General features: G+C 40.5%; 1 protein-coding gene across 1 annotated transcript in view; it reads right to left on the reverse strand.

Moving 5' to 3' along the window:
* Positions 1 to 20: 20 nt before the first annotated feature.
* The window catches only part of galt (galactose-1-phosphate uridylyltransferase), a 29,871-nt gene continuing 2,044 nt past the window's right edge, over positions 21 to 27,847 (reverse strand). Inside the window, exons 3-11 of the mRNA XM_052050298.1 lie at positions 27,697 to 27,772; positions 27,426 to 27,474; positions 25,073 to 25,202; positions 24,584 to 24,640; positions 23,152 to 23,274; positions 5,375 to 5,507; positions 5,110 to 5,193; positions 719 to 873; positions 21 to 248 (exon numbers count right to left, since the gene is read on the reverse strand). Of these exons, the coding sequence (XP_051906258.1) occupies positions 183 to 248; positions 719 to 873; positions 5,110 to 5,193; positions 5,375 to 5,507; positions 23,152 to 23,274; positions 24,584 to 24,640; positions 25,073 to 25,202; positions 27,426 to 27,474; positions 27,697 to 27,772 (873 nt within the window). The 3' untranslated portion in view covers positions 21 to 182. The remainder of the gene's footprint in view (positions 249 to 718; positions 874 to 5,109; positions 5,194 to 5,374; positions 5,508 to 23,151; positions 23,275 to 24,583; positions 24,641 to 25,072; positions 25,203 to 27,425; positions 27,475 to 27,696; positions 27,773 to 27,847) is intronic.

A 27,847-nucleotide genomic window follows, 5' to 3' on the forward strand; every position in this document is an offset into this window, starting at 1 on the left:
CAAAAATCCTGCTGACAGCATTTCTTAGTTTTCTTTTTATTCATTTGACCAAAATCATTCAAACACAACTTCAAACTGTCAGGCAGATAAGATAACTCATGAGCGGGTAAGACATACAAATGTGTTAGTTTGCAATATTGCCATTTTTTTTATTTAAAATTGTCTTGATTTGTCATTCCCCCTCATTTTTCTTCTCCGTGTCTACTTTTATAGTGCTCATCTGGTTGATTCCGTAACTTCTCTGCAGCCTTAAAAAGCAAAAGAAAAAGTGAGGCACCTTCAGGGACAGACGTTTGAGTACATTTCAATCTTGTGTCATCATTCGTCTCGATCTTTAAAGGTCTTTCGATAAAAATTCTGCCTTTTTCCCCCCTCACACATACACAAAACAAATCGATAATTAGTTTAAAGCTTTCAGGGATAGCGGTTGCTAGATTGGACAGCAATTCAAATGTTATTTTCTCTTATATTAATTACTCTTCATGTAACAGTTGCGCATCAGCAGCGCAATGGACCCGCAATGTGTTTTGCATCCACTGCCATTATTTTTTTTATGCCTAAAGACTAATTGAAAAAAAAAAAAACACTTGAGGAAAAAAAAAATCTGATGTGGGTTATCAATATTTATGCATGAAAGGGTTGGAAAAAAATATGCAACTATTTGAAATCGGGAATCCGTGACTAGGTTCCCGCAACGGTGTTACTTTTATTAAATCACCTGTTCAGGAGTGAGGTCCCGCTGCTCCATTGCAAGCATCTCATAGCCGACCATGAACTTCTTCACTGTGGCCGAGCGCAGCAGAGGAGGGTAGTAGTGAGCGTGCAGCTGCCAATGTGAGTTGTCTTCCTTTAAGTAGGGGCCGGTCGGGGCTCCTGAGGGACGCAAAAAAAAGAAAAAAAAACATCCATCAGATGATGAAAGATGAGGGACTTGTAAAAATCCCCAAATTACCCCCGCCACACACACACACACACACACACACACACACACACACACACACACACAGACACACACACACACACACTCACAATTCGTTGATGCATTAATGGGGATGACACCTTGGGCTGATCATTACCTAGCTTGAACCAAACAAAAAATGCAGATAGACGGCAGAATGTGGTGATTTGTTTCCGCTTCGATTCTGCAGCACGCTTGCGTGCACGCAAAGAGAATAATCAGGGTGCCTAGCTTGAAGGCTAATTAAGAATATGCATCACCATGGGAAAACAAGACAGTTCATCTTTCTTGCCATTCTCACAGCATGAATGAAGCATTTGGATCATTAAATCATTTAGCCAGCGGACCAGAAATCAGCCCACTTCATCGGTTAGCTAAGCAAAACACAACAGTTGCTGACAAGTGAGCATCCATTTTCTGAACTGCTTTATCCTCACAAGGGTCATGGGGGGTGCTGGAGCCTATCCCTTTGGGCAGTAGTCGGGGGACACCGTTAACCGGTTGCCAGCCAATCGCATGGCAAACAGAGACGAACAACAATCCACGCTCCCGCACACACACACACACTCCGAGGGACAATTTGAGTGTTCAATCAGCCTGTCATGCATTTTTTTTAAATGTGGGAGGAAACCAGAGTACCCAGAGAAAACCCACACAGGCAAGGGGAGACCATGCAAACTCGCCAGAGCTGGAATCGAACCCCTTTGCACTGCGGGGCCGATGCACTAACCACTGGATCACCAGGCCACCTGCGTTGTAGATATATTTGGAGGGGAGGGGGCTTGACGGCGTTCCGATTCATCGTGCTGGTAGAATTATGAGTTGAAGCAGCAAAAATCGACCTGTTTTTATTTGTCAGTGGGCAGCCATTTGGCCAATTGCTGTCAAGTGACATTAACATCACATGTGGTGAGTGATCAGTGAAGTGTCGGTTTTGTAAAGTAACTCAAGCAAGGCTTGCTGCTGTTGGCGTTGGACCGGCAACATTTCAAACTAGCAGCTCTTGAGGCATGATGACACTTGCTCTCTTGTGTCGCATATCACTCAGTGCATCACGGCACTCGGCTCACCTTTGTACGGCTTACGGCACCTTTGCTCGGTGCTTCTTTGGCAGGCCCTCAAAATGGGTTTTCCCCCCCCACTGGTTTTTGCAGGTTGGATAAATATCAAGTACCGCCTGCTCGTTGGATCGAGCAACAGCTGCCTGGGTGGTAAACACCATCCCGAGCAGCACTTCCAGACTCGAGTATACTTAATTTGTGCGAGACGTTTCTTTTCTGCAGCCCGACATCGTTTTCACAGCTTGACGTCAGAGATACAAGATGATTTCACTGTCTTAGGGGCCATGTGCAATAGAGTGATATTTTGACATGTTATTTTTTTGTCACAGAGACTATTTTTTTAATGGTGGACAGCTGGTGGTGAATTTTGACCTTTTGTGGTAATAAAAGAAGGTTTAAAAATGTGCTTATTCACCGACCCCATTTACTTTTTTGCCGAAACCCCTGCAGTCTGCTCATACTGGCAATTAATTTTAATCAGGGCTGAAAACATTATTGTCTACTGAAGCATTCTCTTCTCCTTTATTATCTTGTTTAATCCCCATTTGCACGCTATTCTTTACTTTATCCCGACTGATGATTGGTTGAAATCATTTTAATCAAACTATTTTAGAGGATTTTATGATTTTCGCAACGTCTTAATATTGGGGGCGGGGGATGGCGGGTTTGGTTGAATGATTTTAATGTTTTTTGTAAAGGACTGAATTTTAGGGCACAATGACATGCGTTATACAAAAAAAAATCCCTTTTTTTGGGTCTGAAAACTCAACTAATCACTGTTTTTGTGCTCAGGTTTTTGTGCCCCCACAAAAACGTTATGGTAAAAAATGCTTCAATCATGAATGTGACTTTTGTTTATAGATTACTGACCCAAAATAATAATACCTGTCACTCTCGACATTTGAGTAAATGTGCTGTGTGTGTGTGTGTGTGTTTTTAGGGAAACCAAATCAATGATCTCACAAAATGCACTAATGCCGAAATTAAAGACATCTGCCCAGGCCAAAAATGTTGAATTTGGATCAGCAACAAATCAATTATGATTTTTTTGTTTTTGTTTTAAGGACTTAGTCCAATGGAACAAAAGTGAGGAATAAATCCTGACTCAGCCTCAAAACGGGTTCATCCTCAGTGAAGATGGAATTTATGGATTGATGAATTTATTTAAGATATAATTTATGTAATAATCATCATTTATGTAAACAAAGGCCTCGTCAGCATTCCTTAGAGGCCCCCCACAGCCCGACAGCGATGATGCTTCACTGTAATGTCAAACTGTGGACATGCTTTTCTTTCCGCTTTTGGATCAACTCTTGTCTGGCAACTCATCCAAAAGTCTGTGTGAAACGCCGATTCCTTGCAATTCCATCATCCTGCTATGATGTTTGCTCGGACTCGCTCAAAGATCCGGCATGAATCTGAAATCTCAGCTTGAATCTTTTCCATCAGCCTCTTATTTTCCTAAACGTGTCTTTCATCGTGTGTTCCTTTGTATCGTCGTCTGGTCCCCTTGTGAAATTGGCACATGGCTGTGATGGGGGCCGGCCAGCTTTAGATCAAATATGGCTGAGGTATAAACAATGGGATTCTTCTACATGTACACATTTGGCAACAAACAGCTGAAGAAGAAAGTGCTGATAGAGAGGAAAGCGCTTTAAAGAATGGAACAATACATCATACATTTTGGCACCCCAAAATCGGAAAATAACGGGATTGTCCATTTTGGGCTACCTTCGATGTGTCTCAAGGGAACAATGCTGACTCTCCAAGTTGTGTAACCACACAAAAGTTAAAAAAAAAAACAAACCTCAATCTAAGGGATCAACGGGAGCTTTTTCCGCTGTGGGATGGACACCCGTCATACACTCATAAACGGTTAGCAATGTTTTTGTCTGACAGTGGATGTCTTGCGAGCACCTTTGTTTTTGTTTAGCACCGTTTAAATAATATATTAAGCACTGGCAGGGTAAGGAAAAAAATGCATCCCTTTATATTTACATTTACATTGTTGCGAATATCCTGAACGGTACAAATTTAATTTTTCGATATGCTTATGTGTCTGACAGTGATTTATGGCACACTAATGGTTCGACTGAACACTGAAGAGGAATTCAAATCACTTTCAGAAAACGGTTGACATTAAATAGGCTGCTTAATATTCACTGAAAAAAATACCGTATTGGCCGAATATAAGACGTTGTTTTTTGCATTGAAATAAGACTGAATATTTGGTCGTCTTATATTCGGGGTCTAGTAATTATACCCATTCACGACGCTAGATGGCGCCAGATATCATTGACAATGGTGAACTTGATTTTCCAGGCCAAATTGAACCCCTGCCACGAAGAATAAAAATAAAAACAACGGTTGCACGAAGAATAAAAATAAAAAATAGCGGTAAGAAGGAAAAGAGAAGAAAATAATAGAAGAGATAACAGAAAATGGAGAAACGTAGCGGCAATCTGGAAAAAAGTGGGCCGAAGATCCGGTTAACCGGCAGCTGAGGAGAAGTTATCATGTATATTTACATTTCAAAAACCAGAAGCCATTCATTTACAAATGTGATTGCACTTTAGATTTGAATGAGGCAAAATAACAAGCTTTTACTCTCAATTGTATGGTGATAATCATTTGTTTCAGATGTACTGTAATTATTTTCTATATAAAAATCTATTTGGTGTTCAAAAAGTCTTTTTTCAAACTTGAGTCTTGAAAAAGAGGGTGTTGTCTTTTAATCAGGGCCGTCTTCGGGCCAATATGTAATGTAATTGAGGGAAATTGCTCAGGTCATATTTTAACCCTTTCAGGGACAGTGGTTGCGACAGCTTATCATGTTATCAGATTACAGGGTGCATGAAAGGGTTAAAGTACTGTTCCCGCATTGTTCTGCTTTTCTCCCTTCTTTTATTGTTTCCTGTTTGATTTTGTTTGTAGTCCTGACTTTGAAATGAGACGTCATCATCTTATGTTTTTTGTAGATTCTCTACGGTAAGTTTATTCTTCTTGTGTTGTGAAAAATAAATATTAGCATTGACTGTCATTCCTCATGATTATTCCTTAGTGTTTTTCCTGCAAAATGTTTCTTCTTACCATGCCAACCCATGGAGTAGGGAAAGGACACGTGAAATAGATTGTCGTATTTGGTCAGCAGTCGCTTCATAATGTCAGCCAGACCTGAAAAAAACAAAAGACGAAGACAAAGCAAGTCAACATGACTAAAGTGGAAGCGTGTCAAGTGTTCGTCCGAAATGGCTGCATGAATGTTGGCGACAAAACCGGAAAGAATTTACGCAACAGTCACCACCTGTTCTTGTGTTAGAAACAACATGTCGCATCTGCCAAAAAAAACACGTACTCTCCCTTTCCTCTGTGGTCAACTCGTTGATTCGGAGGACATGTCGTCGTGGCAACAGGAGCAACTGATAGGGCCACGTCGCCCAGTAGGGAACCACTGCCAGCCAATGAGGGTTCATCACCACCACGCGTTCCTGAAAAGCAAACTGAAACTCAGAATCAATGAAAAAAATTATTTTCATAAATGGAAAAAAAAAGAAGAAAACTGAAACTACAATTTTGCATACAAAACTGAATAAAACTAACTTTCATAATAGCGACAAATGGAATTAGGTTTCATCTTTGTCAATTAATATCACGCGTGAGCTTTCAGGGTTAATTTTAAAGTATGTGTATGTGTGTTAATCTGGCACACGACAACCATGTCCAAAATTAAAATAAATAAATAAATAAATAAAACTAAACTAAAACAAAGCATTCCAAAGAAGTTTTAATGAAAAAAACAAGCATTTTTAACATAATTAATTAAAAGTAACTGAATTTAAAATGCAAAAAAATAAATAAATAAATAGATAAATAAAAAAATGACTAGGATGAAAACTATTTTCGGGGTAGAACCAGTGCAATGACAAAGGGCCAGATGTGGTATACAGGGACTTCTCAAAGATCTAACTATTCTGCGAGGTACAAATGACTTCATAATTGAGAGCTTTATTTTTAAAAAAAGTCAGGAGAGAATACATGTACACTGACATTTGTGCAAAAATGTACGATCACTCAAATCTGTTTAATGTAGTAACCCTTTCAGGGACAGGGGTTACTACAGTGGACATCTTATCACGTTATCAGGTTACAGGGTGCATGAAATGGTTAATGGATGCTAAGTAAACAACATTTAAAGCGGTTATCTTTTACTGATCCGATCATTGTTCTTCTCTCCTCGCACTCCTTTACAGTATTATAACACAGTAGAATGAAGATTGACAATAAATTAATTGGAGAAAGGACAAGGCGTGCAAATAAGTGAAGGCTGTACTAAATCAGACACCTCTCACATCTCCAATTCCCGCCCCCGCCAAAAAAAAACAAGTTTCATTCAATTAGCTTGGAAAGTTTGGCTATCACATGGGAGCTAAACCCCAATTCAAGCTTTTCCAAGTACTGCCGTGTGCCAATTTATGGTCCTAACCTCGGGTCAGACAGACAGGAGCAAATAGGAAGAGGGACACTCTCGGCACAACACACGCGCGCACGCACACACACACACACACACGCACACACACACACTGCTTGCACTCTAATTTTATAAAGGTCAGCCCCCATGAGTGCCCAGATCTCACACCTGTTATGTACGAATCACACAGCTATTTTCTTTCTTGCCAAATCACGTATAATCACGGATGTGTGCCATCAGTGAGTGTGGCATTCCTTATTTTGGCTGAAACCTAAAGCAGCTCAAGCAGCAGGGAGCGTAGGCGTCACCACTAAATATTCTCTTGGCTGAAGCTCAACCCTTCAAATGAAAGGACCTAAAGTGCCGTGAGGTGCCAAGATAACCTCACGATTCCCGGACAAGGTTTAAGCGCAGACCGGAGCCAAAGGCTTGATGTCAAAGGTCACAAACTAGGGCATGATTTCTATCGATTTCGTGTGTACTTAAATCCTTCGCAAATCTAGCAAACAGTTTGACTTTGACAACTTGAGGAAATTCTCACAGGAAAGAATCCACACCAGGTAAAACTGTTGTCACCATCATCATGTCTTTAACTGCAGCCAGGAATATTTTAATTTTCTTCACTATCATGCAGTACAGTACACTATGATGTCTTCCACAATGGCAGTCAGTCCTTCTTAATCCTTTCAGGGTTACTACAGTGTTACTTCAGCTTATCAAGTTATCAGGTTACAGGTTATTATTGGTGCATGAAAGAGTTCATGAGTGTTGCAAAAAGCCCTCGCAAAAACCTAAAGAAAAACAACATATCGCATGAATGATGGTGGTGCACAGACTTTTTTCATTTCCTCTATTTAACTCATGCAGTGGCAGCCATTTTCAGACTCTTTTGTACCCTAACTGTTGAAAAAAAATACGAATAAATTCTATGGATTTAATGTGTGGTGTAAGTGAGTGCAGTGTCACTCTTCAGACTGCATCATATTACAATGGCAGGCACTTTGAAAGAAAACAGCCTCCCCAATCGATTTTTTACAAAAACACCTAGGCCTACAACAATACTGTATTTTAATGTTGGTCATGTTTGTGCTCCTTGTCGAGATAATTATTTTCAGGTGAGACTTGGTGCAACAAGTTGAAGAACCACTGCTCTTTTGCTGCTGTCTTCATATTCATAAATACTACACTATAGTTGAGCAACCGGTGTAAAAAAATCTCTGGGCCACAGTTCCCACCAAGGCATCTGCTTACTATTGCGACATTCGCATCGCTAAAACTTCCTCAAGGTTGCCGTTGTTTATGTTCTTCACACACCGGTGCAAAATTGCTAAAACATGCGACACGAACAGAATGTTTTCCTAATCTTTTTTACAGGTTGAAGATGGATGCTGCAGCGTGATGCTAATGAGCATTTCTGCTGCCCCATCACATCCTTCACTGCCTGAAAAACAGGTAGTGTGTGCTGGAGGAAAACAAGAAGCAAAGGTGCAACGAAATAATAGGGGGAGAGAAAAGGTTGGAGGAAGCAAATGGATTAAGGGAGATGTACAAAGATTTTCTTGAAAAATGGAAACGCCAACAGTGACTGGATTGGGTTAGAAAACTTTTTTTTTTCCTGAAGTGGATAATCAATGAATGACTTCATAGTGGCCATAAAAATGGCATAAATAGTAAGATTCCTCCACTTTGATAAAAATATTAGAGCTGTCAAACGATTAAAATATGTAATCTAATTAAAAATGCAACTGTCATAATTAACTCAAATGGACTAAAAAATTAATCGTGATTACTCACACATTTTTTATCGTTTCTGAATTTCCTTTTACATTTTTTGTCCTATTTTCCCCCCATTTTAAAGCTCTCATCAACATGGAATCATGAATCAGTTTTCTATGTGCCAAAAGCAAATTTTTACTGAAATAACAATTTTGATTTTCAATTTTACATAAACATTTTTCACTTGGAGCAGTTATTCACACATAATCTCTCACACAATATTACTGTCCATCAACAACGGTGAAAATAATATTTTGTCACACAACAGCTGCTTTAACAACTTTTTTTTATAAAATCAAAACAGAGCAATATAACATTATAAAGTGCACATCTAAGGTAAACTAGTACTCAGCCTATAGTAGATTTAAACCATGGTTGCATACTTCGTTTTTCTCAAGTTTACTTTGAACACAGCAGTCTGTTTCTGTATGTTTGTTAAAGAATAACGAGACACCGGACACCAGTGTTCATTATGTGCCGGTGTATTCAAAACCGTCGGCCATACAAACAAGCGCAAGCACTTCCCCCGTGCTGCTGGGGCAAACCATTCTGAAAGGGGGCGGGGGGGGTGTCACTCCCCCCAACACAGTCAGGCTATGTTGATTGTGTTTGTCCTTCTTGTAGTCTCTCTACAGTTTTTGTGTCGACCTCATTTCGAATGACAACACTGGAGACGTTTTATTTTCGCTAGGTCGCTACCACTGGCAGACAAACACAGTGAAGCTCCACCCGCTCTATTTATATGGACGCAGAACACTGTAACCTTCCACACAAAATAGTTCCAAACAAGTAACAATCGTGTCAGTGGAATACATCGTATACCTGTATGATACAGAGAGAGAGAAGAACAGACAACTTTGGTCTTGTCAGTGGAGCAATCGGCTGGCAAAACGCCCATGTCTGTTTTGCCAGCTGCGGCAGCACGAGACACCGAAAACGGATACTTTAACAGTTTATGAATGGAAAGTTTACCTTTAAATAGTTGCCATATTGCTCCACTGACAAGACCAAAGTTATCTGTTTTTCTCTCTCTCTGTATCATACAGGTATACGATGTATGCCACTGACGCGATTGTTACTTGTTTGGAACTATTTTGTGTGGAAGGTTACAGCGTTCCGTGTCCATATAAATAGAGCGGGTGGAGCTTCTCTGTGTTCGTCTGACAGTGACAGTGCGCTACAGTGGTAGCGACCTAGCGAAAGTAAAACGTCTCCAGTGTTGTCATCGAACCAAGTGTAGTCATTTGAAATGAGGTCTACACAAAACCGCAGAGAGACTTCCGCGCAAGAAGGACCAACACTATCAACATAGCCTGACTGTGTTAGGGGGAGTGAAACCCCCCACATTTCAGAATGGTTTGCCCCTGCAGCACTGGGAAAGTGCGTGTGCTTGTTTGTACGGCCGGCAGTTTCGAATACAGCGGCACATAATGAACACTTGTGTCCGGTGTCTCGTTATTCTTTAACAAACATACAGAAACAGACTGCTGTGTTGAAAGCAAACTTGAGAAAAACGAAGTATGCAACCATGGTTTAAATCCACTATAGGCTGAGTACTAGTTTACCTTAGATGTGCACTTTATAATGTTATATTGCTCTGTTTTGATTTCATTAAAAAAGCTGTTAAAGCAGCTGTTGTGTGACAAAATATTTTTTTCACCGTTATTGATGGACAGTAATATTGTGTGAGAGATTATGTGTGAATAACTGCACCAAGTGAAAAATGTTCATGTAAAATTGAAAATCGAAATTGTTATTTCAGTAAATATTTTCATTTGGCACATAGAAAACTGATTCATGATTCCAAGTTGATGAGAGCATTAAAATGGGGAAAAAATAGGACAACAAATGTAAAAGGAAATTCAGAAATGATAAAAAATGTGTGAGTAATCACGATTAATTTTTTAGTTCATTTGAGTTAATTATGACAGTTGCATTTTTAATTAGATTACATATTTTAATCGTTTGACAGCTCTAATATATATATATATATATATATATATATATATATATATATATATATATATATATATATACACACACACACACACACACACACACTGGAGGGCAAAAGTAAAATAGAAAACACACACAATACTAATTGTGTATTAATTATCCATCCATCCATTTGGTGATCCGCTTTATCCTCACAAGGGTCGCCGGTTGGGGGGTGCTGGAGTCTATCCCAGCAGTCTTCGGGCAGTTGAACCGGTTGCAAGCCAATTTCAAGGCACAGAGGGACGAACCATCCGCACTCACACCCAGGGACAATTTAGAGTGTTTAATCAATCTGCCATTCATGTTGTTGGAATGTGGGAGGAAACCGGAGTACCTGGAGATTTTGCACTTGTAAAATTGGATCGATTAACACTGTGTGGATACTATAGAGCCCTCTTCCTCAACTGGCGGACCGCGATCCACGACCGGACCGCCGACCTCCTCTGTCCGGGCCCTCGCCAAATTGTATAAAATAATAAATTATAAAGTGATTTTTACTTTATAGTCCAAAAATAGAAAATGTATAATCTGCGCATTACCGCGATCGCTTGTTAAAATTATCCGTCGTATTATTTGCGTGCACGAACAGATGTATTGCAGAGGACGCAGCAGCGCGACTGTGTGTATAAGGTTTGACGAACTGGAGACGGGGGCATGTCGGCGATAACGATGCGCTGATTGGCTCCTCTGAACTTAAGGTGTGCCCATACATCAGCGTCACGCATTGAAAATGGATGATTGTGTCAGGAAACAGACGCATGCGCGACGCCACAGTGTGCTCACAGCTTCAACACAGGAGAGCCACACACAGACAATTAGACAAGACAAATCGCGGGACGTTTCGATTGTGTGCAGTTTTGCTCCCGTCTACCGGGGGATCTTTGCAGCTGTTTAACAGCAGAACACCGCAACATGTTAAATGAACATCCCAATGGCGTCCTCAAATAATATTTGCATGCCTCAGACATTGCATTCACCTTTAGTGGAAGAACAGCACTGCACATTCCTGTGCTCCCTTGTGTCGGTATTTAAAATGGTTCTTAAATCATCTTCTGATATATTTTTCAATGATTTTAGAGGGGATGTGAAAGGGGGAATTGTACAAATGAAAATAATTTTTGTTTTCATTTTTAGTATTTATTTTGGTAAAATGAATATTTTGTTTTGCTTTTGTTAAATTACGGGAAAAAAAGACAACTACTGTTTAACAAAGTTAAAGTAAAAAATGTCTTATTTCCCTAAAAGGGCTATTTCTATTATTAAGCAGGCACAACTTAACAAAATAAAATAGTTCCTCTGCCTCAATACAATACCTCTCATTATTTGCTGTGTACTGTCAAAGTGAATAATTGTTATTTTCGTGCATGACTACATACCCTTCAGTCATATGAATTTGGGCCCAATTATGCGTTTTATGAAAAACTCCAAATGTATATCAGGGATTCAAAACTGTTACAGACAAATACACTCTGCATATGTTCTCACTGTTGCATTATAGAACGGCCAAGATGATACACCTGTTCACGGAGGGAATGAATCCATACGGAAAGTTGTGGGACCTAGTCAAGAAAAACTGGATCGCTTTCTTGCCCCTGTTCACCAACATGCAGGAACCTCTGTCAAAGGCAGCCTTCAAAGCCATTCTCACTTATAATTACAGTGACAGAGGAACCAATAATCGGCAGACAGAGGAGGATACCATCTAAAGCTGGGAAATGGTTTTGAATATGATTGAGGGTAACTTAATCAAGCCTTTGTTGCAGAAATTATTAAATACCTTACACAAACAAAATGGCACTTAAAATTTTCACTACTTTGACGGACTGATCAAAGTGCTATAGTCGGATGTTTTGCCACTTGAATACAATGTAATTGACACAAGAAAGGGTTGTTAGAAACTTTTAATGAAATGCAAATCTTTTTCCTTACATTATGTTCATATACCCTAAATTTGTTACACGAGAAGATGGTGAAATACTGTCCAGATGTTATGTTTGATTGACTTTTTTTGTGTCCAATGGCAGACAAAATTGTTGAAATCAGATTTGAAGACCTTCTCGTCTTCATCACTGGGGCAAATGAAGTTCCTGTCCTGGGTTTCCGCGATAACGTCTGCATCGATTTTTATGACCAGGCTGAGGGCATGCGACGTTTGCCCTACGCGTCTACCTGCATGTTGTGTGTGTACCTGCCGAGAGGAGTTACAGAGGAGAACGACTTACAGCAGATGCTCTCCCAGGCAATAAAGGTGTCGGGGTGTGTTTATCTCTGTTCAATAATATTTTGAATCGTTCTTGCACACATCAGGTATTTTTCCCTCAAGTCTGTTGTTTCATTGATTGCATTTTGAATATATTGCAGGTGCTCTGGGCTCAGGTTAAGTTGCTATGTCACTGGTTGTTCAAGACCCTCACTGTTTGCTTGAAACCGGTTGAACTGTATGCCATGTCTTGCCAAGCCAGCTTCGAGATTTTCTTGGCTGTAAGGGTAATCTCCAAAGACATTGTTGAGGGCTGTTGTTTCCTGCTCACTGTTGGCTAACATGCCCTCCATCCAAATTTGTGTTGGAGTGCGGTTGTCGTTTTTCGATTTCTGGCTTGTATACAATCTGTAGTGCCATTTTGTGAATGATATCTTCAGGGTTCAGTATTTGTTGATCTTCAAACGAATAAAACAGCTTGTAAAAGTAGTGCACAACCTGATGAAAAACATCCACCAAAGGCATTCGATACGTTGATTGTGCACAGACTGGCCTGTAATGTGCCTTGCGTGCTCTTGTCCCTGCAGTAGGTTCATTAAAAGAGCAACCAGTGTTTTCACCACCATGGTCGGACCTTACTCTGGAGGGTAACCCATACAGGCAGGTGGCTTGGACAAAATATTTCAACACTGTCAAAGCTGTGTTGTCTGTGCTGCAGTTGAGGTACGTTATTTGCCTGGAATTCCCATCAATGCCAGCATGTGTCACAAACCCCCACCTGTAAAAACAAACATGAAAAGAATAATGATTAAATACAAGAAAACAATCAAGTTTCATATCTTGTTTGAAATATCATCTCGGTAGAGATGATATTGCTGTGCACTTAAGACTACATGGAGGCAATTTGGAGTTTGTGTAACTTGGATATACAAATGATAAAATTAAATTTAATCGGTGCTGTCCATACAATATGGCTTTCTAATGCTCCCACGAGTACAAATATAAGATGATCCCTTATTACCGAATGAGACGCATATGCCCATCTATGTGCCATAAACTATTGGGGAATGGCACATAGTATGTTCTTCTAGCCACAGTCTGGCTCCATCTCTGGGCTGCAGCAGCTGGGTCGATACGGTTGAGGATTTCTCAAACTCTTTTTCTTTGTACTACAATACCATCAGCACGCAGGTATGCCCTCATCATCTGCAACAGGTTCATAAAACAACACAATAAAGAAAGTACACTTTCACAATGTATATAATGATATGTACATGAAAGGACAAGAGTATGTAGCAGAACACTTGCTTCCGAACCTGATCTGAGAAATTGGCTGTGCAATCTTCTGACATGCTCCTCCAGGTCAACATCATGAATGGGAGTAAATCCATTTCTGGCTGAAATCTGAAAACACTTTTTTTTTATGCAGGTATGAAGAGGAACAACCCAACATCCCCGTGATGGCTCTCACTGTAAAGCTCTGAGTGAGGAGCAGTTCAATTTGATCCCTTGTAATGTCAAGTGCTGGTCTTCCTCGTCTACCTAAAGTATGGAAATTAAAGGATTAAGGAATTCAAGCAAATGAATCACTACGTGTTTTTATATATTGTATACAGTACAGGCATATAGACACAGATGTACTGGTACATAAAAGTATATGCAGCTTCAAAACCACTAGCAGCTATTTTCTCTAACCATTTTACTCAAGAAAAAAATAATTCAAACTTATAATTGAATAACTAAAAGATCACTAGTTAATGCTTAAAAGTGTATAGCCATTGCGTTACTTAATAGTCTACTGATTTGCAGGAAAACCACTGGTATAAAACAACGTTTGACAGGGTGATAGAAGGTAAGTCACAGCAAGTCGTCAGTAAAACCCGTGTGTAGTTTGAATAAAAATACATACAAAAAAGCAATGACAAAAAAATCTTAGCCATTTTACCTGTGTGCAAACGATGTGCCACATGGGAACAAACATCCACCATTTGGAGCGGGTCCCGCAATGATGACAGATCGGAGATCTATTAGACTTTGAATCAAATTTTGAATAGTATCAGCGCTAAACTGGTCACTAACTCTTCTTAAATTAGCAATTGAAATGTTTATCGCGCGTGCTTCACTTTCACCGGCAGACCCTTGACGACAGGCACTCTCTATTGCCCTGCACCTTGGCCGAATACGTCTCAGGACGCTGTCCGCCATTGTTGTTCTAAAAAACTAAGTGGGCACAGAATTTCCAAAATCATGAGCCCTGACTGGTGGGATGATACTATTTTGAAACGTACAGCCAATAGTATTGCATGTAATGCGAGTACAGTGTAATGTCACTAGCACTACAAGTGGGCACATTTATGGCCTTACATGTTCACTAGTAAGCGTCAAAATGATCTTACTAGTGAACTAGTGGGCACATTTATGGCCTTACATGTTCACGAGTAAGCGTCAAAATGATCTTACTAGTTAACTAGTGGGCACATTTATGTCCTTACATGTTCACTAGTAAGCGTCAAAATGATCTTACTAGTGAACTAGTGGGCGTTTTGTGGCTTACATGTCAACTAGTAAGCCTCGAAATGCTCTTACTTGTGAACTAGTGGGCGTTTTGCGGCTTACATGTCAACTAGTAAGCCTCAAAATGATCTTACGAGTGAACCGGTGGGCGTTTTGCGGCTTGCATGTCAACTAGTAAGCCTCAAAATGATCTTACTAGTGAACTAGTGGGCGTTTTGTGGCTTACATGTTCACTAGTAAGCGTCAAAATGACCTTACTAGTGAACTCGTGAGCATTTTGTGGCTTACATGTTCACTAGTAAGCGTCAAAATGATCTTACTAGTGAACTAGTGGGCGTTTTGCGGCTAACATGTCAACTAGTAAGCGTCAAAATGATCTTACTAGTGAACTAGTGGGCGTTTTGCGGCTTACCGTATTTTCACGACTATTCGACGCACCGTACGGTTGGGAGCAGTCTCATTAATGGGTGACATTTCTGTATTTTACACATAGACAGACCGCACTGTACCAATGGGCGCAGTTTTACAGTGGTAAAACATACGCCAGCTTAAACATACGGCATGCATGCGTGCACGCTAACACGTTAGCTTGAAGCATACGGTAGCATGCTAGCATACTAGTGAACTAGTGGGCAATATGGAATAAATACTCAAAGGGCTCCCCAGGCAAACCCCCTTTGAGTATTTAAAGGGTTCAAAGGGCTTGCCTGGCAAGCCCTTTGAGTATTTATTCATCCGTGATGGTATTGTACACCAATGAGAGCACGTCCGACAGACACGTGGACTTCGGGCAGCCAATCATGATGCATTTCGAGCCAAGCCCCAACAAAAACAGAGGAGAAAACTTTCAGACGCTTTGAAAGCTTTTGGGGTACATATTACTCTTGTTATTACACAAAATTTTGTTTTACGATTATTTTAGGCGGTAACGTTATGGTGTAAATGTCAAAAATTGCTCCAACGATTTCGGAGATGTGTCCGACTTTGACAGCAATGGCGGCAGTTCAACGCTGACAGTCGCAGTCGAGTGCAGATTTATTTCGGCAGGACTTTCTAAAATCTGCCGTTTGCTCTGACAGTTCTCTGTCTGACAGTCACATTTTGTCTTATTACTCACAAGCTAATTGATATTTAAAAAAGAGTTAATGTTTGGAACACGATTTTGCTCTTACTGTTTTTGCTGCCTTAGTTCGTTTGAATTATTCGCTGCCTGCATTACATGAAGTACATTTTTTAATATTCACAAGACTGTAACTGTGCATTATATATAATGTCACATTTGCACTATGTTTACTGGATCTACGACTAAACTAAACTAGGTCCTCGTTTCTGGGAGAGTCCGCAGCACCTCCTGTATCACAACCATTCTGCTGGCACACCTTCAGCAGCACGATGTTTCTAACGGGAGCTGGAGGGTGATCAGCTACTAAACTACTGTTTAACAAAGTTAAAGTAAAAATGTCTTATTTCCCTAAAAGGGCTATTTGTATTATTAAGCAGGCACAACTCAACAAAATAAAAGAGTTCCTGTGCCTCAACACAATACCTCTCATTATTTGCTGTGTACTGGCAAAGTGAATAATTGTTATTTTCATGCACCCCATTATTGATTGGTTGTGAGGAGTGTTGATTTGTATAAGCTTGGCTTTACCATACTAAATGGACATACTGTATAGCCCTGCTACCCATGATTCCCGTGCATGGAATCGGACCTTGGTCTTATTAAAAAAAACAAAAGTGGACCTACAGCATTCCAAAACCACACTTTTTGGGTTACCGGTAATTGAAAACTAAAAACAAATCCTTAGGTGTGAATGGATGTTTGTCGATAAGTGCCCTGCAATAGAGAGGCGACCAGTCCAGGGTTTATCATGCCTATCATCGGGATTGAGCTGGGATAGGATCCAGGTCACCTGTGACTCTCATGAGCAATATAGAAAATCGATGAACGAATGTTACAGTTGTGTTTCCTTCAATTTACACACCTTAGGCAAGTTATATAATCATTTCCAGAACGTTTTTTTAAAAAATGTTTTTACGGTGTCTTAACACATTTTTTAAATGATCAAACACAGTTAAAATGTATCATACAGTATATTAAGAGAGAAATATCAACAAATAAAAATATTTGTACTCATAACGACTCACGACGGCGATGATGAAGCAGCCATAACACAGTACAGTCCTGTTACAAGGTTGAAATAAAGGTGTTTTCTTTGTAAAAAAAAGTTTGACCCACCTGGTGTTGAAAGTGACCATTGAAAATGTCAAGCATGCATGAGCATATAGTACGTCTGCATATAAACATAGTCTCCGTGCTTTTGCATCGGTGACTTTTTTGTCGTTTGCATTTCTCACAAACATCTTTTTGGGCAGGTGTTGGCTGCTTGTGTTTTTTTTTTCTGTTGCAAACCCGGGTGGCTCCGCCATTGTTGTTTTGGAACTGCAGTGCATCACCATGTCAGCAAGCCACCACTCCGTTAACTTTGCATTTCATAGGGAAAGGATGAACGCTGAAGTAATCAGCAATGTTTGTGCTGTATCTCAAGAACACAGTCAATCAGGGACTGTATACATTTAAAAAAAATTAAAAAATCCTCGTCTCACCCACTCTCGGGTGGTGTCTGTCCCTCATTCAGCTCGAGTCCTCTACCAGAGGCCAGGAAACTTGAGGGTTCTGCGCAGTATCCTTGCTGTTCCCAGCACTGCACATTTCTCGACTGAGATGTCCGACGTTGTTCCAGGGATCTGTTGCAACCACTCATCTAGTTTTGGGGTCATTGCCCCGAGTGCTCCGACCACCACAGGCACGACTGTCATCTTTACCTTCCAGGCTCTCTCCAGCTCCTCTCTGAGCCCTTGGTATTTCTCGAGTTTCTCGTGTTCCTTTTTTCTGATGTTTCCATCACTTGTGACCGCTACATCCACTACAACGGCTTTCCTCTGCCCTTTATCTATGATCACGATATCTGGTTGGTTCGCCATTACCATCTTGGGCAAGAGCCTTCACGCTAATGCCTACCTCATACAATGATGAGAGACAATAAAATGAATGACATGCCGGCTCAGACGTCGCCCGGCCAAACAAGGTCTGCGTCAGGTGCTGGGGAACCAGAGCACCTTGATGAAAAATGGAGCGGAGATGGGCAAGATGCAATAACATGGCTCTGTTGGAATGCTACTACTCAAGCAAGCATAGTCAGAGAGGTTACATGCAGAGAATGTGGGCTAAATGGTTACTTCGAAACCCACAGTCACGGGTGACCACGAAACAACTAGTAACTCAGTGTTCCAACATCCACAAACAGCAACTGCTGTCACAACTTGAGATTGATGAGGTACAACGCAGGTTCCATGGTGAGGGGCTCCAGTCTGCCAGATCAGAGGAGGAGTTCATACCAGAGTGAATGCAGATGATGAGATTGGGAGGCCAGCCCCAATGAATGAAATGCTGAGCGAGGCAGCAACCGACATGAAAGCTAAGATCATGGCAAGAATGAAAGCTGGGAAACCTAGAAACCTATTACAACGGCTATGTGAAGTACCACCTGAAAGTCTCATGGAAAGTGTGAATGCAGCACTGAGGGCGATCCCTACCGTAATGATCACGGAAATGAACTGATATACGCTTCAGCATCAGTGATCCTTGAGATGCTTGGCTATAAGAGCAACCATGGAAGCCATGAGATACATTACCGACCATGAAAAAGACGGTTGGAGGCTAAGATCAAGGCGGCTCGGAAAGATGCGAGTCAATTGACGGAGGCTCAGAGAGGTGTGATGAAAAGGCCGATGCCTGAGAGGTACATCCAGATAACCATACCTGAAGCACTCGAAACTGCCAAAAAAAGGCTCCAAGCCTCGTCCAGCCGCCTAAAGCGTTACACGAAAGAGAATGAGGCCAGACGAATAAACAGGCTGTTCGCAACACAACCTGCGAAAGTGTACGCTCAGTTGCAGGGTCCTAACAACAGAGCTGATCCACCAAGACTGGAAACTGAAAGGTACTGGAAAGGCATATTGTAGAAGGAGGTTGCACATAACAGCAGTGCACAATGGCTGGTCACCCTGAGAGAGGAGCACAGACACCCTGAACAGAACCCAATTACCACAACAGTGGCAGACATAAAGGAAATAGTCTCAGATATGAAGAACTGGACAGCACCAGGCCCGGACATGGTCCACACCTACTGGCTAAAGAGACTCACAGCACTTCATGAACGCCTAGCAGCACAAATGAACCAGCTGCTGAGGGATGGGACTCACCCAGAATGGCTAACCGAAGGGCGAACGATCCTTATCATGAAAGATCCCTCAAAGGGTGCAGTCCAATCCAACTATCGGCCAATAACCTGTCTCTCCACAACATGGAAGCTCATGTCAGGCATCATTGCGGCTAAGATAAGTGGACACATGGATCAATACATGAGCGAAGCACAGAAGGGCATTGGTAGAGATATCAGAGGAGCCAAACATCAGCTCCTGGTTGACAGAACAGTCGCACAAGACTGCAGGTCCCGACGTACCCACCTGTGCACAGCCTGGATTGATTACAAGAAAGCCTATGACTCAATGCCACATACATGGATCACTGAATGCTATGAGTTGTATGAGGTGAACAGGACCCTCAGAGCCTTCGTTGCGAACTTGATGATGAAGATATATTCTGCATTTGTGTGCTTTAGGTTATTGCCTGCTTCTGATACTGCAACTACTTTCATTTCATCTACATCTACTTTTGCTGCAAAATGTCCAAATAATTGTATCAAGAAAGTACAGAAAGAGTGATCCGTCCATGCTGGCCGACGATCCCTTTTCAGAGGGCCGTGAAAAACGGAATTAACTGAACAGCAGTGTTTAAAAAATGGCATCAAGGGTGGGCATCTAAAATGTCCCCTGCAGTGGGCTTCACACGGAACAATTACAAGAAATGTATGGTGAGAGCACTTGCTTTCCATACTTGGGTTTTCTAACTGCGGCGATGAAGTTTGATCGAGCCAACTAATTTGTCTGGCAAATTGGCTTTAGAATGTCTCGCAGCGTGATTCAACACTTACAACAATATGAGGCAAATTGTTTTTTTGCATTTGGGCGTCTGGTGCCATGATGAATGGCTCTTCTCAAAATGGGTTAAACGCCATTTTGCTATCAAATTAAATGTTTTTTAATCAGTTGGTGTTTTTAATGGTGCCCATGTGCAGCATCAGTTGTGCTCAATGTCGACCATGGAAGGAAACAAATATGGTTGCCTTGTAATTGAAATTGCTGTGATACCTCAGTTAAATAGTGGCATTATGATGGTATTATTTTGGTTTGCTCTTTTATTCAGTTTTATCATGCTTTTTTTTTTTTTAATCCCTACAAGGACTTTGGAATAGGTTTGTGGTCGTTTTAATGGGCATACATTTGAGAGAAAAAGTTGTTAGTATCTAGGTGAAGTGTGTGCAAGTGCTTGCCAACAGAATTTATATATATATATTAGAGCTGTCAAACGATTAAAGTATTTAATTAAAAATGCAACTGTCATAATTAACTCAAATGAACTAAAAAATTAATCATGATTACTTACACATTTTTTATCATTTCTGAATTTCCTTTTACATTTTTTGTCCTATTTTTTTCCCCATTTTAATGCTCGCATCAACATGGAATCATGAATCGGCTTTCTATGTGCCAAATGCAAATATTTACTGAAATAACAATTTCGATTTTCAATTTTACATGAACATTTTTCACTTGGAGCAGTTATTCACACTTAATCTTTCACACAATATTACTGTCCATCAACAACAGTGAAAAAAATATTTTGTCACACAACAGCTCCTTAACAGCTTTTTTTATGAAATCAAAACAGGGCAATATAACATTATAAAGTGCACATCTAAGGTAAACTAGTACTCAGCCTATAGTGGATTTAAACCATGGTTGCATACTTAGTTTTTATCAAGTTTGCTTTGAACACAGCAGTCTGTTTCTGTATGTTTGTTGAAGAATAACGAAACATCGGACACCAGCGTTCGTTTTGTGCGCTGTATTCAAAACTGACGGCCGTACAAACAAGCGCAAGCACTTCCCCCGTGCTGCTGGGGCAAACCATTCTGAAAGAGGGGGGTTTCACTCCCCCTAACACAGTCGGCCTATGTTGATTGTGTTGGTCCTTCTTGCGCGGAAGTCTCTCTACGGTTTTGTGTAGACCTCATTTCGGATGACTACACTTGGTTCGATGACAACACTGGAGACGTTTTATTTTCGCTAGGTCGCTACCACTACAGCGCTCACTGTCAGATGAACACGGAGAAGCTCAGAACACTGTAACCTTCCACACAAAATGGTTCCATCATTCATCGTGTACCTGTATGATTTTATATATAGAGAGAGAGAAGAACAGGTAACTTTGGTCTTGTCAGTAGCGCAATCTGGCAACTTTTTAAAAGTAAACTTTCCATTCATAAACTCCAAGTTTCCGTTTTTGGTGTCTCGAGCTGCCGTGGCTGGTAAAACAGACATGGGCGTGGACTTCTGCAGCGCGCTTGTTTTGTTTCTGGTGTATTTATAGGGCAACGTAACATCCGCTTGTGACGTGTGCCGCGTTAATCTCGCGAGAAAAAATGTAATCCCGTTAAAATACATTTAAATTAATGCCAATAAAAACGCGCAAAATTGACAGCTCTAAAAATATATTTTTTTAAATATCAACAATTAATTTTTGGTTTGTGACGCTTTTTAATCAATGTTCCCTCTCTTTTTCCATATGTCTGAGCATCCACACAAACTCTCTGTGTCATGTTTTGCTTTCTTTGTTTTGTTCCTTGAGTGTTTCAGCACCACCTGGAGTGTGGGGCGTCACCTTCAGCAGTGCACCTGTGCTGCATCAGGCAATCTTGGGGTGGCCTACTTAAGACACCGACTACCCATCTTCTTTGCCGGACTAGGGCTCTTGATCACCGCTTTGCCCATGTGCTTTGTTATCTCTCGTTCATAGTCGCCCTCCTCGTCATAGTCATTCAGGTTTGAGTATTTTAGTCTTGGTATTGTACTTGGTTTCGTTTATTGTATAGCCTGTATTTGTTTTCTCATGTTCTTGAAATTAGCAAGCGCTTTGTGTTATCGTTCGATTTCTCTGGCTCCCTCTTTTGTTGAATACTTTGTCGGTCCCTCGCTTTACCTTGATAAACCTTTTTGTCATCGCCATTTATCTGAGTCTGCGTTTGTGGGATCCATACTCCATTCGGTCTGCAATCAGACCACAACCTGTGACTCTGAGCGTCCCTTGGGACCACGGTGAGCAACATCAGACATGCACTCGGCAGGTAAGCTAGTATCACACCTGTCCAAACTAATTGCAGGATCTAGGCATGTTACAAAAATAAATAAATAAAATCTAACCACCTATCTATCAAAATGGAGCATGTCACTGAATAGAGATTGGTGACACAAACACAATTATTTTAGAGCCCAGGTCATTTGACTGATATCAGGTGTGTCAAACTCCTGAAATTGAGTTGAGTGTCAAATTTTTGTCGCGGGCCACTATGCAGTGACGGCTTTCCTCGAAGCTCGAAGAGCTGTCACATCGCTTCATTGCATGTACACAAAAAAATTAATTGATGGCTTACGCTCAGTCAAGTAAGCTATAATGGCTTGTTCAAGTGTGTGTGAGAAGAGCGGAACAAAACTATTGCAAAATCTGAAGATAATGTATTACACATGATGATTTGACATTTTGGTACACATTTTAGCAAGGTTTATGAAAGTTGTCACCCATGATTTGCTTTGGCGGGCCACATGATGGGCTGGATCAGGCCCCCAGGCCTCAAGTTTGACACTCATGGTCTAATAGAATCTGCATCAATATGGTCCCACATTGCCCAATCATAAAGAATGCAAGACATGCTATTGAATAAAACATAAGATTGTTAGTTACCTGACCTCTGAAACGTTCTAAAGGGCCTCATTTAAGGGGCTCGCCCATATTTGGACTTCCTGCCTCTGCCACCTGCAGCGTCTCACCAGTGGGGAGTGTGAGTGGGCATGTAACAATGTATGCTTCAATCTACCGTACAGCAGGACAACCAAACAAACAAAATCAACATTTCAGGTAAGTGACAAATGTTAGACATGATTAGGGCCATTTCTCAAAGTGATGTGTCGCTCTACTGAGGTTATTGAGCAGTACCTTTTTAGCAACTTCTTGTTTGGCATATTGCAGCAGCAGTGGTTCTTGGTACTTTTCATAGAACACTTTCTGACATCGATCGGACAGAGTTGGCTCATTTGGGAGGAAGCTGCTTGCCCACACCTGTGATATTGAAGGAAGTGTAAAAAGAAATGATGCAGGAAGTCAATAAGAAGATGTGACGAAATCGGCAAACATTGTAATCAGGCATTGGAATGATTAGAGATGAATGGCATAGCAAGGGCTGCCAAAACGTATGTGGTCGGGTCGTGTTCAAAGGTGCCACCAGTGTTGTATCTAGTATTTGGGTCACTGTCGTTCTCACTTGTGCGAGGCAATGTGAAATAAAACCTTATTCCTGGATTTAACTGATTGTGCCCGGAGAACTTTAGTTGTCTGCTTCATGGTTCTCTTTTACCCATTTTCATGAGCTTTTTGAGCTTGACTTTATATTTTTTGGCATTGCACACATGATTAAAATGCTCCCTCTGGTAATTAAATAATGATTATTTTGAGTTGGCCCTTCTTTATCAGATATTATTCTGCTGCAGTGTTTAAATCCACAAATTATGGTATGCCATCACAAAAACTGAAAGAAGCCCGAAGCATTAACATTAAAGGCATGCACATACAAAACCTAAATTTGTGTGTGTATGTTATTATATCCGCATGTGCGCCAATATCTGTGGCTGTGGGTGTATTTGTGCAGCTGCGTTTCTGTGGACACTCCATCTTGCGCCTATCCAGTAGCAGACTATTGACTCAAGGAGATGTGACGAGATGACCGGCAAGAGACTGACAAAGATGAGCACATATTCTCACAAGGCAAATTGCATTGCAAATAGTGTGCCGCTTTTACTGTACATTTCCTTTTATAGAGTTTGATATAATCTGTAACATGTGAGGGGGGGGAATAATAAAGGCTTTATCCCACATGGTTCATGTGGGTTTTTCCCAGAATCAGAATACTATACTGATTAGCATGTCAATAATGAATTATGACATTATGATGATGCCCGAAAAATGCAATTTATTTTTAAACTGTTCTGATTCAAATCCAAAATGGACAGTAAATATATCCCAAACTTGTATTATATTTTCATTGTTACTACTTATTGGGGAGTTTTAGCTTCAGACGTAGCAGCAAAGAACCATTACATTAGCCTGAAGTCACACACTGCCCTCTACTGGCAGCATTCACACATTGACAGCACATGAGAAATGGCGTGTGCTGATATCTGGTATTAATTCTGTTGTAAATACTATTTTTTTAAATGTAATTGAACAGCCAGCGAAGAAAATTTGTTGAACTGGAGTATTTGTTTTTAAATGGGTGCCTGAGTGTTGAGCAATAAGCTTTGAATTTTGAATTGAATTGAAAACAACTTTGTCAAACGTGCTGTACCATACCATGAGTGTTTGCGTTTTCTACCTGACAGTGGGGATGTGGATTGGAACAACCCATCATAGCTCCTTTATTTTCAAAGATCTAAAGGAAAAAAATATTTAACACAAAAGTCGACAATTTAGAGTTCTATCTTTGTTAACATGCTATAAAAATGTAATAACAGGTGCATGTTTTGGTCTGTACATTTCCCCAGTGTGGGACAAATAAAGGATATCTTATGTTTTATTTGACAAAGTTGAAAAAATATATATATACCAGATACTCTATTTCATACTATTATATATCCCGAGACCAGGACATATAATACAGCTTTTCAGGAAATAGTATGACATACAGTATCTGGTGTAAAATTGTAAAATTCTCAACTTTATATACTTTATATCATCTTTATATATGTGTGTGTGTGTGTGTGTGTGTGTGTGTGTGTGTGTGTGTGTGTGTGTGTGTGCGTGTGTGTCTCTCTATCTTATGTTACAATTTAAGATTGGGGTGAGTAGTCGATACATCCCATACCTGAACCCATGGGTAGGTGGCGCCCAGTTCTTCCATGAGCTCCGCCCACTTGTCAATCACAGTGACAACCTCTTCCTTTTTCATGAGAGGAAGGGTGACATCAGACCAGGGATGGAAACACATGACCTTACTGGAATGACGAGATAAAATGTCGATCATGATCAAACTGTATAAATAAACAGCATCTTTCTGTGAAAAAAAACATATTTAAAAAAAGAATCTAGTGAGGTTTTTTTCTGCCTTCCGTATAGTTTGCTGTCATTAAAAAAAAAGGATATTCTAAAACATTATTGGACCATTTATTTTGATATGCTGGGTGTCCCAAAAGTCACCACAGTATACACTTCCTTACTTCCTTTTTAAGGCCCAAGCAGAGAGTGATGCAAGGTCCTTATTGTTTCTGGACAAATTATAATTTTTACTCATATTATTATCTGTCATGATTCGCATTTTTGAGGGGCTAAACATGAGCAAAAACTCACCAAACTTGGCACACACAGCAAGCTTGGCGAATAAATTTAATATTTTAAGGATGTTACATGTGCACAAAAAAGGGTCTGTAGCGCCCCCTACAGAGGCTTCAGCCCGACTTATCCCGGTATGTTTGACCTATAAAGTGATACTGAAGGTGAGCTACATTGCTGCCTATAATTGACACCCATGCTTTGTGCTAGTACGTTTTGGTTCTTCTCACAAGTCCAGATGTCTCATCTGATAGCCGTCAATTTGACGCAGATGAAGGAAGCATATGGTCAAGCCGCCGAGCTACAAATAAACTTGCTTCCTTGTGCCACCCCGGCCATCCCCTCCATTCCTAAATTGGCTTCTGCTGATGAAAAAGATATCTTTGGCAAGCTGGGAGCTTACACAGACAATAACTCCTCGCCGGAGTCAACCTAAATTGAATGTAACCAATTACCACATCCCTCCTGAACTTGAAACAAATCATAGACCCTTGAGAAGAAATTGCAATTATTCTGTGCTACCTTATGGTACCGTAATTGGTTTCGTGCATCAAAGGAGGACGTTGCCCCTCATGTTGACTTGTTGTTTCCTCTAGGATAACAAATTCCCAAACTAATGCTCCCGTAATTGGTTGCCTGTATGTCACTCGGGGGCCCGCAAATTTTGAGTTCAAGATCCCTTCGCAAAACACCACAACATTATGCGCAAAGAGACGCCTGCGCATGGTAAAAACGAAAAGACAAAAAAACTCCAAAAAAAGAATCCCGTCGCCGAGAAGGAAACGTCACATGAATACAAAAACATGGCAAGAGTCGGTTTCAGACAATTGGCCTCATTATCCAGTGTGTGGGTGTAGACGGATGTGTGAACGTGTGCATTGAGAGGCAGATCGAATAAACAGATAAGAACACCAAAACAGTTGTTACAATTGTCATTTTTCGTGATGTGTTCTGTTGTATCATTATTTTATGTTTAACCCTTTCAGGGACAGCGGTTACTAGAGTGGACAGCTCCACAAATATTGTTTTCTCTTATATTAATTAATTTTAACGTCACAGTTGTGCATCAACCACTTCAATGGACCCTTAAGTGTATTGCCATCCACTGCCATTATTTTTTTCCAATCCTAAGTACTAATAAAAACACTTCTGATGGAGGTTATCATTATTTATTCATGAAAGTGGTAATATTCTGTAAAGCGCTTGGTTACAACTGCAGCTGCTGCAAAAGCGCTACGCACGGTGAATAAAGATGGATTTCACCGTACAATCTGTGAATGATGCGTTAATCTTAAACCTACAACAGGGTTTGAGAATAACTTTCTTAGCAGATGTTTGTTTTACTCAGCAGGTTGTGAACTATTCATTAGGCCGCCGTGCTGAGAGTGAGTGACAGGAAGGGAGAGGCTTTCCTGTTCGACATGTTTAACATGAAACCGTGCAGTCATTACACGCAGCTAAGAAGTAATTTCTTTTTCAACACAGAGTCAATGTTGCTGACTTTTCTTGTCAGGTTAGGAAACGTTTCCATCCAGGAGAAAAACAGCATAATATATGAAGGGCGTGACCCGGTGAAAGTTAAAGTAAGTCGAACACAATGTGCACTGATTCTAACTTTTCCTGAATTCCAATACACAAAGTCTAATGATGATTGGTTCAAAAGAGGAATCATTATTATTCTACTCTCGGGCAGTCCAAAGAGAACCTATTCTAGATCTGTATGAATAGGTCATGCTCTTCTGCCAAGTCTTCCAAGATGCTCTGTTTTGAGTGACACTGCATGTTGGAACTGGTGTAAAAAGACACATTCTAATATTTGTTGATTGATAACCGTATTTAGCAACAAAAAGAGCTGATCATTAACAACAAATATAAGTATGTTTTCTTACCACACCCCTGTGGCTGCTTTCGATTGAAACAATGGATGTTGATCGGAAGCTGAGGAGCACAAAATTCGTTGTCAATCATACGATATGGTATGACAGTAATTACATTGCAAAAATTCCAACAACTTGGATTTGAAATTCACCTCCACCTCATGAGTGTGGTGCGTTATGATGACGAACCGTACGAGAGCAGCAAATGAATACAAATTAGCAACAGATTTGCTTTCCTAGTGTGAAATAATAACTTTTTATTAGGCTAATGAAAGCCATTTACCAGGATCTGGAGAACCTGGCTGGATGGCAGGAAAGTCATTTTCAAAAACAAACGTGCTCTTGTATTCTGGATTTTTCTATGGAGACAACACAACAAAAAGACAAATTTCATTTGGTCTCATTAGCAGTGGATGACCAAATGTGTGTATGTG

Source organism: Hippocampus zosterae, chromosome 18 (assembly GCF_025434085.1).
Source record: "Hippocampus zosterae strain Florida chromosome 18, ASM2543408v3, whole genome shotgun sequence".
Lineage (NCBI taxonomy): Eukaryota > Metazoa > Chordata > Actinopteri > Syngnathiformes > Syngnathidae > Hippocampus > Hippocampus zosterae.